At 39.1% G+C, this 17,894-nt stretch overlaps 1 protein-coding gene across 1 annotated transcript in view; it reads left to right on the forward strand.

The window, feature by feature from the left end:
* Nucleotides 1–17,894, forward strand: part of CSMD1 (CUB and Sushi multiple domains 1) — a 2,063,566-nt gene that overhangs the window by 1,412,292 nt on the left and 633,380 nt on the right. Inside the window, exon 10 of the mRNA XM_026453909.1 lies at nt 7,141–7,262. Coding sequence (XP_026309694.1) covers nt 7,141–7,262 — 122 coding nt within the window. The remainder of the gene's footprint in view (nt 1–7,140; nt 7,263–17,894) is intronic.

Genomic DNA, 17,894 nt, shown 5'->3' on the forward strand with positions numbered 1-17,894 from the left:
TGCATGCCTGTAATCCCAGCTACTGGGGAGGCTGAGGCAGGAGAATCACTTGAACCTGGAAGGTGGAGGTTGCAGTAAGCAGAGATCATACCACTGTACCCTAGCCTGGGTGACAAGAGCAAAACTTCATCTCAAAAAAAAAAAAAAAAAGACAGCATCATAGTTTTGGATTTTCTTGATTCATCCTTAGCCTCTAAAGGTGGCCTAATAATGATCGTTTCTGCCATGTATTCTCCACTCAACCATCTATCAAATACAGTAAAATGCCCCTGATCTGAACATCATGCCCATTCTGAGCATAAATCTATTCCAGCGAGGTGCATCCAGGAAGGACTGACTCTCAAGGTTCCTATTTTCATGAAGGGTCTCTAACTCTGAAGTAATGATCATGCCTTCTCGGGAGCGGGAATATCTGATGGAAGCATTTGATACATTGCAGTGAGTCAGAAGTGATCCTTCCATCTGGAGGCCGGTATGGTTAGCCAAAGCTTACATTAGCTAATTAGCTCTGAGAACCGGGGCAACATTACCTTTTCTTCCTGTTACCAAACAGATGAATGGTTGTCATAGCTCAGTAATTATACAAGTGATTTTGTTTGAAATTATGCTTACTTCATTTAGGAATATGAAAACAACCATTATGATTTTTTTGCAGGGTAAAACATTATGAGCTGTGTAAAACTGTGTGAGTATCTTTAACTGGCAGTAGATTTTTAAAATAAGCAAACCAAATGGAGAGAAGAGTATCTCGTTGTATTTTTTTTTAAGTAAAACGTTCAGGCTGGTACTTCATTCCATCAGTCTTTAGGGGCGATTTATGTAGAGAACTTCCTTTAATGCTAATGCTCTTTGATCAGTAGAGTTAATGTTTTGAGTTGCTCCCTGAGATGAAAAGCCCTCTAAGAAAAATAAAGTATTATTGGCAGTTGTAACTGTGGTTTCATGGAAGCTAATTGGAGCCAGCCAGAGCCAGAGAAAAAGTTATTATTGCCTTGGAATTTCAGATTAGGTTAGCTAAGAATGATTCTTAATTTATGAACTCATCATTTGCCAAAAACTTTTACAAGTTTTTCTTTTCCATCCGTGTTTTCTATCCATGTAGAAATGACCTTTTAAAGAGTAATAAGAAGATCATTTACCTCAAAAGATGACTCTTCATTCTACCAGGTTACAGATCCAGTGTCCGTGTGAGGATAATATTTTGTGTATTTGATCAGGTAGCCACTATCTCAGAGATTTAGAGAGGCAAACACAAGGTTAACTTTTTAATTCCCATGAATTTTGAGAAATTTCTCTTGTTGTTTCCTGACTCCTGAAGCTTTATACTTTTTACCTGAAGGTCACCTGGGAGAAAATATATTTTTCTTACTATTATTTTTGCTAAGTTATTGGCAATAATATAGTTTTGTATCTTATACTACTCTCATACGCTATTGACATAAAATAACCTGGAAGCTAACCTTCAGTTAGCGTTTTACGTTCCTGGGGCAGGCCACATTCCTAGAGCAGGCCACATTAGCTAATTACATTCCTAGAGCAGGCCAGGGATGTTTCTCTCTTAGGATTCTTGCACTTGGTTTCCCCTCTCTGGAGTATCCCCCTCCCTCCAGGTATCCGTGTGACTGTCCATTTATGCCTTTCATGAAATGCCATCTGAGCCCACATCCTTCCATAACCACTTCTTACAGAGCAGGCCTTTTCCCTCACTTTACAAATCTTTTATCTGCCTTTCTTCAAAGCTATTTTTTCCTTCTGACATTATATGTTTGTGTGTTTGTTAATTTCCTGCTGAAGGCAAGAAACTTACTTTTGTTCTCCCTCCACCATACCCTCAATGTTCAACTCATAATGAGCACTGCATGTCTACTTTTTCTTCTTATTTTTTTTTTCTTTTTGAGACAGAGTCTCCCTCTGTCACCCAGGCTGTAGTATAGTAGTGCTATATTGGCTCACTGCAACTTCCGCCTCCCAGTCTCAAGCGATTCTTCTGCCTCAGCCTCCCGAGTAGCTGGGATTACAGTCACCTGCCACCATGCTCAGCTAATTTTTGTATGTTTAATAGAGACGAGGTTTCACCATGTTGGCCAGGCTGGTCTCAAACTCCCAACCTCAGGTGATCCACCTGCCTCAGCCTCCCAAAGTGCTGGGATTACAGGCGTGAGCCACGGTGCCCAGCCATGCTGTGATATGTCAGGCCATGTAGTAAATGCTTTATTGTCTTCTTTTATTAAATCCTCAGAGCAACCATAAGTGGAGTTATGATTATTCTAATTAAATAAACTGAGTGGCTTAAAATTACGTAAGTTAAGATGAGACAGCTACCAACTACCTGAGCCAGGCCTGGAACCGGGCATGGTGAAGGAAAGGAAGCTTTTAGCCTCTGTGATGTATTAACTTCATTATGGTTGACAATCTGGACATAAAATTTGTGCTGGATAAAAATGTTTTCTCCTAAAAACATATGAGAAATAGACTATCCAATATAATTATGAATTTGCTTTAAAAAAAAGCTTCTAATATGACCCCTGAAATCCCACTAATTTAAATTTAATCAATTAGAATCTTTCTTCTTTCAAGTAATTTGATTGAGTAGTTACTATAGAACTATAAGATTTCCTGGAACTGCATTTAAATAAACAGATAAGTTATTACTTTATATTAAGTAAGATAAATTGCATGAAACAAGCCTATTTTATACTTAATAAATATTCAGGGATTAAGTGGATAAATGTCAAAATGGCATGCATTGGCATCCAAAATTGGTCAGTTTTCTTCTCCCTTTCCACTTTCCCTCCTGACATATTATAATTCCAATTTATCATTCTGTGAATTCTAGTTTTACTGAGGAGACAGAAAAGATGTAAGTGAAGTTTGAGTTTGCAGGTTTGGAAAACTGTCAAGCAAGTAACACCAGGTGTACATTAGGTCGCAGTTATTATCCAAGTATATTTATCAAGCATGTCAGTGAATTTTACTCTCTATTAGATGTTATATTTCCAAGAGGCAAGGCCTTTGCAAGACTAGAAAGAGGCATTCTTCTATAGTTTGTATAAACGTGCGTCTGCACATTTCCACTATGGCAGCTTATGGAGAGAGATCTTGTTTTCAAAACTGGCTTGGCACTGGTATGTTGTAGTTACTTAATTATGCTGCTTAATCACCTGCTTCACCGACTAATTGAATGCCTGTTTAGCGCAGAAGCTTAGGGAAGGAAAGGAGATTCCCTGCCTCTAAGGATGCTGTGAAATTGTCCAGTCCCAGTCAGAACAGCTTCCCTGGGCTTTCTCCTGTGTGAGGATCTGCCCAATCAGTTCTTTGCATGAAGCGAAAACCCAGCAGAGTCCGTGAGTGAAGAGAGAGGCAGGTGATAAGCCTTCAGATGTCTAGGTTTCTGAGTCAGATCTTATGGCATCGTTTCGTGAATTCCCAGAACTTTGGATAAATTCTTATTCAAATAGATCCCCCCAGTAGGCGACAAAGCAACATAGATATGGTTTTTAGATAAGATGATGGTAGCCATCTGCTTCCTTTGCAAGGGCCTGCGTGCATTGCTGAGATTTTCTCGACACCCATTATTCTTCCTGCCTTGTAGGCTGCTGCACCCTTACCCATCTAACTAGAGGATTTCTAAGGGAGGATAGCAGACATCCCTAACAGATCACCCCCAAAACTCCCTGACACTCATTCGTTGGATCTACTCAGTATGAAGCTCAGCCCTGTGTCATCTCTTCTTTCTCAGCCTGTCCCATTTTCTTCTCTAGCTCTTCTTTTTCTTTTTTCCAAATACCAACATTTTAAAAGTTTAAATGTGATAGACATGAGAAATCATACCCTTCTGGTGCTTCACAGCAGGCACCTAGGACACAAAATGATGGGCAGGACCAGCTTTAGGGATCCTTCCGTCAGGGAAGCTGGCGGAGGGGAAGATGTGGGTGTGCTCAATGGAGGGCTGTGTGCTGGCTCTTCTCTCTCCACGATGAAATTCAGAGAAATAATGTAATCTTTCCTGGCCCAGGTAATAAGGTGAGCTGCAGGACAGCTAGAGGACAACAGACACTCTGTTCACCACCGTGTGGACATCAGCTGGTGGAAATCACAATAGCTCAAGCCACAGGGTGGTTGTTTAATAAGGACTCTACAAATGCGTGGTTGAGCTTGCAGTCGTTCCAGTTGAAAAACTGACAGTTATTCTGACTAGTAGAAAACCCTAGATGCAAGGAAGCAATAACTAAATAAATCATAACAAGCCAGATAAGGGGCACATCATCAGATGCTAAAGAAGCAGATGATTAGGTTGGAGTAGATTTAGAAAGGCAAATACTGAGAAAGGAGCGCAAGCTTTCAACAATGTCCTAAGAAGGAGGATTAGAATTATGTAATTACAGTTAGGTTATGTGACTTACGGCTGTTACACCTATTCAGAAGCTACGCTGATATTTATTGAGGAAACTATCAGATGCTAAAAATTGTTCTAATTGAAAGTTAGACAAATGAACAAATCAGACACAAATCTCTGGCCTGAATATTCCCAATATTCATTTCAGATGACCATTTTGATGGCTTCATATAAAAAAAATGCAAAAAATAAATAATTTATTATGAAAATATATTGCAAAGATGGAGAGAGATTTCTACATTTAAAAAGAAACATGGGTTCATTTGCAAGCTTTTGGTAAAGAATGTCCGCGAAGGAACTGGGCCCATGACTCGCTTTATGTGGAACTCCATACTTCAGAGGCCTGAAAATGTGGTGGACGGACTGGTTTCCTATGCATATTTTACTAAAAGTCGCTTCACAAATAAAACATAATGCATGAGATGCATTTCATGAGATGCTGGTAGCCAATTTTCATAAGCCAAGTGAGGGGCCAGCTTCATAGCAGGCACCTAGGACACAAAGCCATGGGCAGGACCAGTTTTAGGGATCCTTCCAGCAGGGAACATCTGGGTCCATGCGGGGCTGAGCCTACCTTGTCAGGAGGATTGTAACAAATGACTTTCCCCCTGCAAATGTTTTTCAGATGTAATTTTTAAGAGCTTGAAATGCAGACTGACCATGCCAATATGGTTACATTGATTCACAATTAAATCAACAAGTATTGACGAACGCTACATGATGTTTAGAATAGCTGTTAATTTAAGTGTTACAAAGTAGGAAAACGCAACATAAAGGTATTACAACTCAGATTTTATTGATGAGCACTTTTTTCAAAGGTTTTCTAGTTGGATAACGCTCATATTAGAGGGCTTTCAGATTTCACATCTGAAGTGTATGATCCTCTCTGAGAACAGCTCATTGAAAACAGACTCATTAGACAGTGAGATATTAGCGTACAGGAGGGTCCATGTTTTCATTCAGTCCTTTGTCCAGTGTCCAACGACACACCTACTGAGTTTTGAAAACCCAGTTATGTGTTACCCATGTTTGTTTTTCATTTGGACAGTAAATGCCAGTATTTTAAAAGTTAATTTTTCAATTTTTATTTATTAATTTTTTTTTGTGTTAGTAGAGACAGGGTTTCACCATGTTAGCCAGGATGGTCTCGATCTCTTGACCTCATGATCTGCCCGCCTCGGCCTCCCAAAGGGCTGGGATTACAGGCGTGAGCCAACGCGCCCGACAAAAGTTAATTTTAACACACTTATCAATGTAGAATAGGTCAATTTTTAGCCAATTATTTCCATAGTAAGTAGAAAGCAACTGAACAGTTATCTCAAATCATCTTGTCCTATTTTCACATGTCTGAAACTACAGCATTGTATGCAGTGCTGAGGAGGGACAGGTAAATGCAGAAAGAGGACTATTCCTAAGGTCAGGGAGTACATAACCTTTTAGGAGAGAGAGATCTCAGATGAATAGTCACAGTAGATTAAAGATTAAAGAAGTATTATGAGGAATAGGCATTATTTGTCTTGTTATTATTACCATTATTATTACATTGACATGCATGAAAGAGAGAAATGTCTGGTTGTGGAGGCCCTTTGGAAAACCTGTGTTCAGTGGTTGATTCTTTTTCCCCCACAAAGTAGCCCTTTTTAAGTCACAAGTCCTGTTCTGAGGAGTTTTGTAGCAGAGGCTCCTAGAAGAATAACTGACTTGAAGACAGGGTTAAACCCAAGGAATGAAAAAATAAAGGATGGGCTATGATGAGGATTAATCCTTCCTATGAAACATGTTTTTTCAGTTTGTGTCATAGGATGTCTTAGGAAAATGAAGCAGAAGCTCTCTTACATTAATTTCTTCTTGTGAAATTAGTTTCTTCTGCTCCTTTCTGAAACCCAGTTTAAATTATTAATGTTAAAACCAGAGTCTATGCTGACATTATATTTCTAAACTATGTCTATTGATTTGAAAAAAAAAAAAAACTCCTTTCATAAAGTGGAGGCCAATTAAATTATTTTTATATTCCAGACTAAGTTGTATATATTGAATTATGCAATTTCTATGCTTCGCTCAGTCTTTCATTTCAACTTTAAGATTTTTTTTAATTTTTAAAGTCACCATTCCTATTTTCTTTTTTTAAACTTTCAATAATGTTTTAAGTTCCTATTTGCATTGTGCTGTAAATAAATTGTTGTAGTTTGTTGCAGAATAGAATCTAAAGGTCGAAAGTAACTTTGGAGATCATCTGCTCCAAAATCCTTTTTTAAAGTTGAAAAGACACCGTTTATTGGAGGTCACACAGTGTAAGAGGTAGCTGAGATGGTAACTCTGGTTGAATTCCACTCGACGGTGCCTTTCCTTCTGTCTTACTGCAGTCACCCACAATTAGGTGTGTATGGAGACTCTCTGAACAAAGAGACGTACGTGGAGACTCTGTCTGAGTCACAATGGGATATGAAATGGGCTACTTTGGTATTGACATTACCCATGGTGCTATCACCTGTTAGATCCTTTGGTGAGTGGAAAGGCCTTTGGAAAACATAAAGTACCCCAGCATAACACTGCAGATACCAAACAAAAATACTGCCGGACCAGCAGTCCACTCACTGATTGGAGTCCATGTCCCAATTGGAGTCCATGCACCATGTTTTTACTGTGATTAGATAATAGCTAACTTGAAATTTCCCATAGATGTTATGTCTTTACCAAACTGACAAAATGTTCTAGAAGATAACCTCGTTTCTATGTGTTTCCAGCTAGAACATGTGGATCCAATCTGCGTGGGCCCAGCGGCGTCATCACCTCCCCGAATTACCCGGTTCAGTATGAAGATAACGCACACTGCGTGTGGGTCATCACCACTGCCGACCCGGACAAGGTAAGGCTCCACCCGCTGTGGCTAATGCACACCACCCTCTGATAGGATCTACTGTTGAAGCAAACAGCCCAGCAAAGGCTGTCCGTCCTTACACTTTACTGTTTGAATTTAAAAGTTCCGGCTGCATCCTGTGTCTAGATGCCACATTCATTGCAGAGCAGCCTGAGATTCAGATACAAAGTGAGGATTCTCAGTGTGGTACCATTTAGTGGTTCTAGAGATGAAGTCTGTGTTCCTCCTTTATGTATCATAGTGCTTTCTCTTATGTCTTTTTCAACTCAAGTCTCATCCACTATATCACAGGCTTTCTTAAATACCCCAGTATTTTTGCATAGTATGACTAAGTGTTGGAAATGCTCCTACTATACTCAGACACAAAAATACTGTCTTTTGGCCGAGCTCGGTGGCTCAAGCCAGTAATCCCAGCACTTTGGGAGGCCAAGGTGGGTGGATCACTTGAGGTCAGGAGTTCTAAAACCAGTCTGGCCAACATGGTGGAACCCCGTCTCTACTAAAAAATACAAACAAAAATTAGCTGGGCTTGGTGGCAGGCACCTGTCATCCCAGGTACTCGGGGGGCTGAAGCAGGGGAATCGCTTGAACCCAGGAGACAGAGCTTGAAGTGGGCCGAGATTGCACCACCGCACTCCAGCCTGGGCGACAGAGCAAGACTCCATATCAAAAAAAAAAAAAAAAAAAAAAGATACAAAACAATACTCTCTTTTGAATCGTTTTCTACAGTTCATGTGTTTCTTCTCACAAACTATATACATTTTTTAAGAGTTAAACATCTGAGCGTGTTTTCCTATTTCTTATCTTAAATACTTTGTGTAATCTATATATATATGTCCTCCAGGGTAGTAAAAGAGGACAATACTATGTTATTTCTCTGTAAGTTTGCATACATAGTTTGCAATTATGTTACTACATTTTAAATCTTAGGATAGAAATTGTAATCACAATCACGTTTCATTGGCTATCAAATGAATTTTTTTAACTTCTATTAAGTTCACTATAGATGCTTGCCAGTAGGAAGAAAAAATAAGGTAGACATCTTCATATTGATTTGACTTAAAAAAAAAACTGTCAGGAAACTATCATAGGTATGGATTTCACTTAAATTATGTAATATTAAAATAATTATATTTATAGTAATATTAAATTTACTGAACCCCACTATTTACCAATTATTGAGTTATTACCAACAGTTCTGTGTCTAAATGATTGTCTCTTCATTTTTACATTTTATTAAAATATCCATCTTATTTATATAGCTTCCTCTCAAAGCTGTTGAGTTCCCAGTTCTAAAAGAGAAGTGTTCTGATTTTAGATTCAGTAAAGTGTTCATCACAGATGCCTTTTGGTTTTGGTTGGCTTATTTTAGTTCTAAAATCTCAGTTATTATTTATGTAAAAATTCAAGCTTTAATGAGCAGAGCTGGGTAAAACTCCAGGATGTTACAGGCTTTCTGAAACACTGAGGAATTTCTGGGCTGTCTTTGCTGTGACAGAAGCTTCCGAGTTTGACTCTGGTATTTCTCAGTATGCTAGAGCTGTGTGGTACCCTGGGACATCAACTATAGTGCTACATACCTTGTTTTTTCTATATGCTACTCAACGGTTTAGTTATTCCATTTTTTACCAAGAACCTACTATTTTTCAGTACTTACAATCATCACTTTAGAAACCAGCTCTACCACTCAGCAGTTGCATGAATTTGGGCAAGAGATATAGTAATAGCATTTACCTTAGAGAGTAGTTGTGAAAAATAAATCAATCCACATGTTGCATAAGTAAATGCAATATCATTATTATAAGCTGCTAATACTGGTACTGTAACATAAACAAGCATAAGATAAATAGAAAAAAGCACTTATTAACAATTCACTAACTATTTACTAAGCCATCTCATTAATTTGTCTAACAAAACGGAGAGTTATATTTCAATCTGAATTAAAATTATATACTATATGACTAAGTTTATTGATAATTATGTTTACTAATTTCTGCCTTTACATACTTTTAAATAATTAGAATATTCTGTTTGGTCTCCAGAAAGTGAAATCATACAATATTGAGAATTTAGAAAAGTTCTGAAGGTTAGATAGTGGAACTTTCCAGAATAGAAGAAATAGTAGAACAATTGAGTTTGTTTGGGGGGTATATTAGGTGTTGATTTGAATTAAGAGTACATAGATTACATGCATTTCCATAGGGACTCAAATAAAAGCAAATATTTTATATTAGAGGGATTGAGATGTGATCGAGACCATAACTATCTGATGGGGACATTTTTAAAATACAGAATTATGTTGCTTCTGCAATTTGAGAGGCATAAGGAGCTCTTCTTGGATTTTATTTTTTTAAAGAAAATATAGCTAAAAGAAATTAATTAGATCAAATCAAGGGATTAGTTTAGTTAACCTGTATATGTTCCAGGTGGTTTTATAAGAATTGCATGAATCTATCACAAATTTTAAAAGTGTATGAAAGTGGAGATTACATACAATTAGAAACGCTGGGCGGGAGAAACAGCAATGAGCGGCTCTCCAGGAAGCTCCCTGCCTCTGCTGCCTGTGATGAGGTCGCACCAAGCCCCTCTCCTGCCCACCTCCCTGCTCTTAGCCCACTTCGCAGTGGCAGAGCCTCAGCCCTGCCTCAACGACTCCCAGAATCTCCTGCTTTCTGCCCCAGGCTCTGCACTCAGAGTTTGCAAAGCCTGCAGGAGTCCTCTCCTCCTTTTGACACAGCCTCACCTGGACTGAGAGGGGGCTCCCACCGCCCTTCCTGGCTGGAAGAGCGATCAAATCCGCCCCTCTAATGGGTCAGGCAGAAAACTCTGAGATGAATTTTCACAGCTCTGCAGCCATCCCTAGCAAGACGGAGCCAAATGCCTGCAGGGACACTGACTCCGTATCCCACTCACGTGTGGGATTTCTTTCCATCCCCTTCTTTCGCTTCTCTTGAAGTCAAATGAATGGGCTGCCGTCTAGCAAGGCTAGGCTTAGGGGGATCCACGAGGAGACTTGAACACGCAGTAACATCACTTCTTCCTGTAGCCCTTTTGGTGGAGAGGAAGGAAGTACCCCCTAACAGCTTTTTAGAAGGAGACGTGAGAGGCAGAGTTTGGAATCTAATACAGTACTTCAGATGAAAGATGGGAAGGTCTGAAACAGAGCAGACACCATGGAGTGGTGCAGGGAAATCACCCCAGACTTGTCTCAGATGGAGACTCAGCAAGACTGGAGACCTCCCAGCACAGGGAGGGAGGAACACAGAACCCCGAGCATGGGAGGGAGGAACACAGAACCCCGAGCATGGGAGGAGGAACACGGGACCCCCGAGCATGGGAGGAGGAACATCGTATTCTCTTGGACCTTACACCCCTGCAGGCTTCCCCCTGCAGCGGCGTCCAGTAGGTGCTGTGGGTGTGGGAAATGGGAGAGAGGGAGATGACACCCTGGGTGAGAGGCAGAGCCAGAGGCAGGTGAGCATTCCTGCTACTTTCGCAGAGGAGTCTTGGTAAATCTCTGCTGCCTTGAACAGTTACTGATAATGCCTCTACTGCATTCTCAAAATCTTTCCAGTTCAGAACAATGTATGTTCTCTATACCTTTAACCAGGGAACAGACTTCAGGAACCAATTTCTTTATGTAGGAGAGGTGTGTGGCATTAGGCACGGGGATAGCGAGGTGCTTACTGTCCATCCAAGTCCATGGAATGGGCAGAGGCACAGTTAGAATTCACAGGTGTGTTGTTAGCGGAAGAAACCAGAAATTCGGATGACAGCATGCAGAAAGCAGACTATAGTCCAAGAAAGCCTTGTTGATGGCGTTGTTTTTCCTTCAAAATCAATTGGAGGTAAATTATGCCTCAACTGTAGTGAGAATGATCTTCCGCCTATAAGTGCCATTACAGAGTTTTAAAAGACTGAAGTGTTTTGCCCTGGAGTGGAATACCCACGGTTTCCATGGGAAAACGCTGCCACCAAGCTAAGTCTTCAAGGGAATTGATTAACATCTTTCCGGTACTTTCAAAATTCATTTAAATCCAGATTACACATCAATAATCATAAATATTTTTATTCTGTATGAAAGATGTGCCTATAGCACATTTTAGTTTATATGTGATTTTCCTACACATACTAGAATAATTGAAATTCTATCTAAAAAGAAGCTTAGAGTTCCTATTGTTTAAACCTTTTACAACTTGACAGAGAGGAAGTCGAGATCCAGGAAAGTGAAACTTCTTGTCATCCCATTGCACTGTGAGAATGACTTATTAGCTTGCTTGCTTTCCACCATAAATAAATGAAAGAACAGGTTATTTGCTACCTCAATAGGATGTTTTTGGCTGTAAGTAACAGGAGAGCCAACTGAAAACCAAAAGTTTGGGGGTTACCTTATTTTACATAACAAAGGGGCAGAGTCAGGGAGCTTCCAGGTTGTATTCAGTTGCTCTGCGGTATCATTGCAGCTCAGGTGTTTGACATTTTTCCTGCCCCACTCTCCAGAGCGGAGACAATTATTTCCCCTTGGTTCTCAAGACATCTGCAACCATCCCAGGCTTTAGTTCCAGATCTGGTCATGTGTAATGAAATGAGGCATGTTTGGGTAGAGATGGAAGACATGTTTCCTAGAATTCGTCTTGCTAACTTCCTTCATATCCCATTGGGTCAAATGCCTATGGTCCAGTTCCCATGCTGCCAAGGAAAGAAATATCTAGAAGCCAGGAAGAGGAGCCGATGGTTACTGTGTGGTGATCAGTGGTGTCCATCACATCCAGGCAAGCCAGACACCAAGGAAAGAAGTTGGAATTAACACTAGTATATCTTTTACGTATGATGTGATTCAAATCACACTATCTTCCTTTTACTTTAGTTTTATGGCTAACATCCATTAAAACTCACGATGTATGTTCTTTGATTTTTTTAAAGTGGACTTTTAAACTTGCCTGAAACATAAAATGACCAATAATGAATTTAGGCAGCTTGGGTTTATACAGTTCTCTTCTCTCCTTTTAGAAATTTATTTTTTCTCTCTCATCTTTGTGCACACTTACACAGACATTGTACATATTTTCTTGATTGTGAGGAGTTAACAATTAACGCATTAAATTTCAGTTATTTTGTGTTACATTGCTTCAGAAATTATTTGCCCTTTGTCATTTATCTCGGAGAAATGTTCAGAGAAGAAACAAGGTATTCCAGGTTGTCATAACCGCACAACCAATACTCTTAGCAGAGCACCACTTAGACACCTGAAGGCATCTCAATTAAGCAGAATTACCATCCAAATTAAGCAGCAGCCATTGCCATTAAGTATAATTAGGCTTAATTTGATTCCTTGGGAGACATTCCAAGTAAGTGGGTTTCTCAATTAAGTGCACGTTGATGAAAGTGTATTACGTACGTATTGAACATAAGAGAAAAGAACACTTACATAAAAGTTTCCAGGCAATGACTTCTTGCCAGAAGCACTGATTGAGCATTTTGGATAGGAAGAATTTGCACACTTCAGTTTGTATGTTTGACCTGGTCTGCAAACTTTAAGGAACAAGATGGGACAGAAAACTAAAGTCAGTTTCCAACGCCAATTATCCATTAGTCAATACACTCTTCTCTTTTTTTGAAACATTTAATCCTCTCTGATTCATACTCTTTCCTCGTCTTATTTCGACTTCCACTGTTGTATAACCAAGTGCCATGGGTCAGTTTATTGCAAGTATTTATGTAAAACTCCTCATACAAAATAATTAATGGTGGAAGCCTAGCATCTCTCCGACTAATACCCATGACATGGTATCGTGCTATATCATGTCAAAAGGAACATGAAATATCTATCATTAGAAAATCTAAAACTATTAGAGGAAACTAGCATCTTCTACACAGGAAATTATAAAATGAAAGGTCTCTCAAGAAGATTCCTTTAATGGAGAAGCAGATTTTTAAACAATTGGAACGGCTCATTCTAGGGTATTGTGGTAGAAAGTCAATGCAAAGTAATATAGTCATAGGATATTTCTAAATATGTTTTATTGTAGACGCATTTGACAATCCAGCTATTTTCAGAATTCTTGATAAGTCCTGCAATCAGAATTCTTGAGAAAGTAATGTATATTGTGAGATATGTGTTATAGTAATTAAGATAAAATTCTCTCAAAAGTTTACCCCTGGGGTCTTCATTGGAAAGCTTAAATATGTCATGGAAGACCTGCCTTCTACTGACTGATTTTATAAAGTTTATCCCCAGGGTCTTCATTGGAGAGATTGAATATAACGTGGGAGACCTGCCTTCTACTAACTTCTTTTATGTATAAATGTATGCATGCATGCATATAATATATATATATACATGCATAGATACACACACCTATATATACACATATGCAATATATCAGCTGGAATGAGAGGTGTGTGTTCTAAGTTCAAAATTTCTGTTATATAGCTCTCAAATACATATATAGATAAATACATAGATATATATGCACACATTTTAAATACATTCTGTGGTGACATAATTTCAGCTACTGATTCTAATTTGAGCTTCTTGTTGAATACTTCTGTTGCTATTAAAGCTCATTAAAAACTCTTTGAGGATTTAAAAATCTCAAAACATTAGTGCATCTTATTGGTTTGTTCCTTGTTTCGTTTTCCTTTTTTTCTAGCTTTATTGATGTATAATTGACAAATAAAAACTGTATAGACTCAAGGTGTAGTATGCATGCACAATAAAATATTACTCAGCTATAAAAAGGAAATCCTGCCATTGACAACAGCACACATGTATCTGATAGGTGTTCTGCTGCGTAAAACAAAACATGTGCAACTTCGATTAGGGAAAGAAATACTCAAACATCCAGAACATTGTTTTGTTGGGCAAGTGAATATCAGTACTATATAACCGTCAAAAACACTTTCATAGGAGTTTTCAAGTATTTCATTATAAGTTTATGTTTTATTATATATGTATAATGGAAATTATAAAATTATTTTAAAATATATTAAGTAAATCAATACTCAGAAACACATGTAATTCTAATAGTCGCTTCTGTCAGTGTCCACTTTTCTAAAGCATCAGATGAGTTCCCACAAATGCCAGATGCCTGCACAGTCATTGGTGGGTTTCCATCTCTGGTGTCCATGGCAGACCCATCCTAAACATCGAGCACTCATGATGTGTGGAAGGAAGAAGGAGAGTGATGAGGGAGATCGATGAGGATAAGGAGTCCAACTCTACGAGGAGAAAGCAGGATCACTTAATACAGCAAAAAGTAACAGATACTCAGAGGATGTTTAAGAAGGGCGAGTAGCAGAGGGTGTGAGGGGAGGGGCGGAGAGATTGCGGAGAAGTGGAGGAAGGGCTTACATTCTAGAAATGGGAGGAGGGGAAATAACCAGTCTTTTTGTACAGGTGCATTGCTTGGGAATATTGCCGGTAAATAAGGCTGGGAATGTGAGCTGATACCAGAGGATAGGTATTTAGGCATTTTCTTTCTTTCCTTCTTCTTCCCTCTCCTCCTCCTTCCCCTTCCCTCCCCTCCCCCCTTTTCTTTCCCCTCCCTCCCTCCCTTCCTTCCTTCTTTTGTTCTTTATTTACTTTTTATGTCTTCTATATATTTTTTATTTTTAAAACTTTTATTTTAAGTTAAGGGATACACATGCAGGTTTGTTAAATAGGTAAATTTGTGCCATGGTGGTTTGTTGTACAGATTATTTGATTGCCCAGGTGTTAAGCCTAGTGCCCAACAGTTGTTTTTTCTGATCCTCTGCCTCCTCCCACCCTGGATCCTCCAGTTGTTCCTAGTGACTGTTATTTCCCTCTTTGTGTCCATGTATTTTCATCATTTGGTGCCCACCTAGAAGTGAGAACATGCTGTATTTTGTTTTCTGCTCCTGGGCTGGTTTGCTAAGGATACTGGCCTCCAGCTTCATCCATGCTCCTGCAAAGGACAAAATCTCATTCTTTTTGTATGGCTACATAGTATTCCATGGTATACATGTACCACGTTTTCTTTATCCAGTCTACCATCGATCAGCATTTAGGCTGACTTCATGTATTTGCTATCATGAATAGTACTGCAAGGAACATACACCTGCATGTGTCTTTATGATAGAACAATTTATATTCCTTTGGGTATGTACCCAGTAATGGGTTTGCTGAGTCAAATGGCATTTCTGTCTTTACATCTCTGAGGAATCACCACACTGCCTTCCACAAAGGCTGACCTAATTTGCACTCCCACCAACAGTGTATAAGTGTTCCTTTTTCTCCACAACCTCACCAGCATCTGTTAAAGTTTGACTTTTTAACAATAGCCATTCCAACTGGTGTGAGATGGTGGTTTTGATTTCCATTTCTCTAATGATAAGTGATATTGACCTTTTTTTCATATGATTCCTAGCTGAATGTATATCTTCTTTTGAAAAGTGTCTGTTCATATCTTTGCCTTTTTAATGTTTTTTTTTTTTTTTTCTCGAAAATCTAAGTTCTTTTTCAATAAACCTTCACATTCTCTATGGAGAAGGGAGATAAGGTGGATTGGGTGTACTGGGACTGAGCACACTCACAGCACACCAGGAGGAGCTGGTGGAGGTGCAGGAGGAGTGGTACAGGGGTCCCTAGAGCCAGACCCCTCACTGCATCCTCTTCCTGCCAATGACAGCGTGTGGGATTTGGGGAAGCGAATGATGGCTATATATCCTGGGTGCATTCGTATTTCCTTTTGTATTAACCCTATCCACCTTTAAATTTTGTGGTGATGAATATATAATCGATTTAAAGCACCTAGAATAGTATCTGCCAAGTACTAAGTCCTCCATCTGCTTTTTATTCTTTTTCTCAGCTCTTCCTCCTCATCTTCCTTTTTCCCATCCCCATCCTCTTCCCTCTCCTCCTCCTGTTCCTTGTCTTCTCCCCCTTCTCCTCTCCTCTCTTTGTTGTTCTCCTCCACTCCTTCTCCTTCTCTCCTCCATCTTTTCCCTCTCCTTCTTCTCCTCCTCCTTCTTTTTCTGCTTATTTTAAATGACTAGAGTCAGCAAATATAAACAGGGCCCTGTATGACAGGCAAATAGTTTAAGTTTTATTCTCAAAGGAAATGGGTTGTCAATGTATTATACTGATGAAAGAAATGGCATGAGAATGTGTATACATTGGGAAGATTGGTCCACATCAGGATGGCACAAAACTGGAAGCAGGAAAATCCAGAGCCTTATTGTAACTATGAAAGATGATGTGAAACAAAATCAGGATGCTGACATGACATTTGGGGAGAAAAAAATAGATTTGAGAGATATCTCAGGGATACGTAATTAGTCACAGCAATTTGTGTGTTTCCACTACATCTTTCTTAATGAGCAACTTCTAATATCTAAAATAAAATAAGAAAAATTGCTCTAAACTTAATGCTGGCAAGAAAATCCTGATATGTTTATCACATCTGTTTTTAGGGAAGGAGCTTTAACTTCTTTTATGATTCAATGGATTTTTTTCAGAACTTGAAGTAACGAATTCGGAGAGATGAAGAAGAGACATTCATTTGCATTTGAAGTATTTCAAGGTTACGATAGAAATCTATGTTGTCTATATTGGTGTAAGACATTTTGAAATGCAGTCGGAATAGATATGGTTCAGTAGACTTTATTTGCTTAATGAGGGGATTGGTAGAGAAGCAGAGATTAGACAGACCACCCTTTCCCATAACACTGAAGGGAGCCTCATCCTCATTCAATAAGCCCTTTCCCAGTGCAGAGCCACAGTGGCTCCGCCTAACTGCCCTGTTCACTTTTCTCACATGCCACTGGGGAAATGAGGATGCCAGGCCAACTTGCATTGACAGATCCCTTAGTTCATCTTGGCTGTTATCATTAATCTATCTTTCTTTCTTTTCTTTCTCTGTCTCTCTCTCTCTCTCTTTTTTTTTTTTTTTTTTTTTTTTTTTTTTTTTTTTTTTTTTTTTTTTGCTAACCTGCACTATAGAGTTAAGTAGAATCTTTATTTTTTTCCCAACATTTATTTTAAGTTCAGGGGTACAGGTGCAGGATGTGCAGGTTTGTGACGTAGGTAAATGTGTGCCATGGTGGTCTGCTGCACAGATCTTCCCAGCACCTAGGTATTCAGCCCAGCATTCCTTAGCTGTTCATCATCAATCTTATAGTGTTGATTCATTATTGTGTCCTTGTCAACTCTCCAACATATTTGTCTCTGTGTGTCAGCCATTTCATTGTCAATGCCTTCCCTGTTACTGCTGCTTCATAGTTGCAACTTTTTTCATAAACCAAGTTCGGCTTTGGTGACAACTTCCTTCTCATGCCTCTGTCATCACCCTTTTCAAAATTGGTTGTGGTTTTTGTTTGTTTGTTTGGTTGGTTGGTTGGTTGGTTTTTCTGCCGCAGTGGCACGTACATTCTCCTCTTTCTGCTGAATTGATTTTCTTATAACACCCCAGTTCTTAACTTTTGGAACTAAATGGATTTATTTTTACTACCTCCTCTTGGAACTGAGAAATGAAATAGAAAACAAGGTCCATGCTTTTGATTTGCTTGCAAACATGAATTACACACACACACACACACACACACACACACACTACACTGTGGAGCCAGTATTTCTAGGAAGACTAATCCCTCATCAGT

This window comes from Piliocolobus tephrosceles, chromosome 7, assembly GCF_002776525.5.
Source record: "Piliocolobus tephrosceles isolate RC106 chromosome 7, ASM277652v3, whole genome shotgun sequence".
Classification (NCBI taxonomy): Eukaryota; Metazoa; Chordata; class Mammalia; order Primates; family Cercopithecidae; genus Piliocolobus; species Piliocolobus tephrosceles.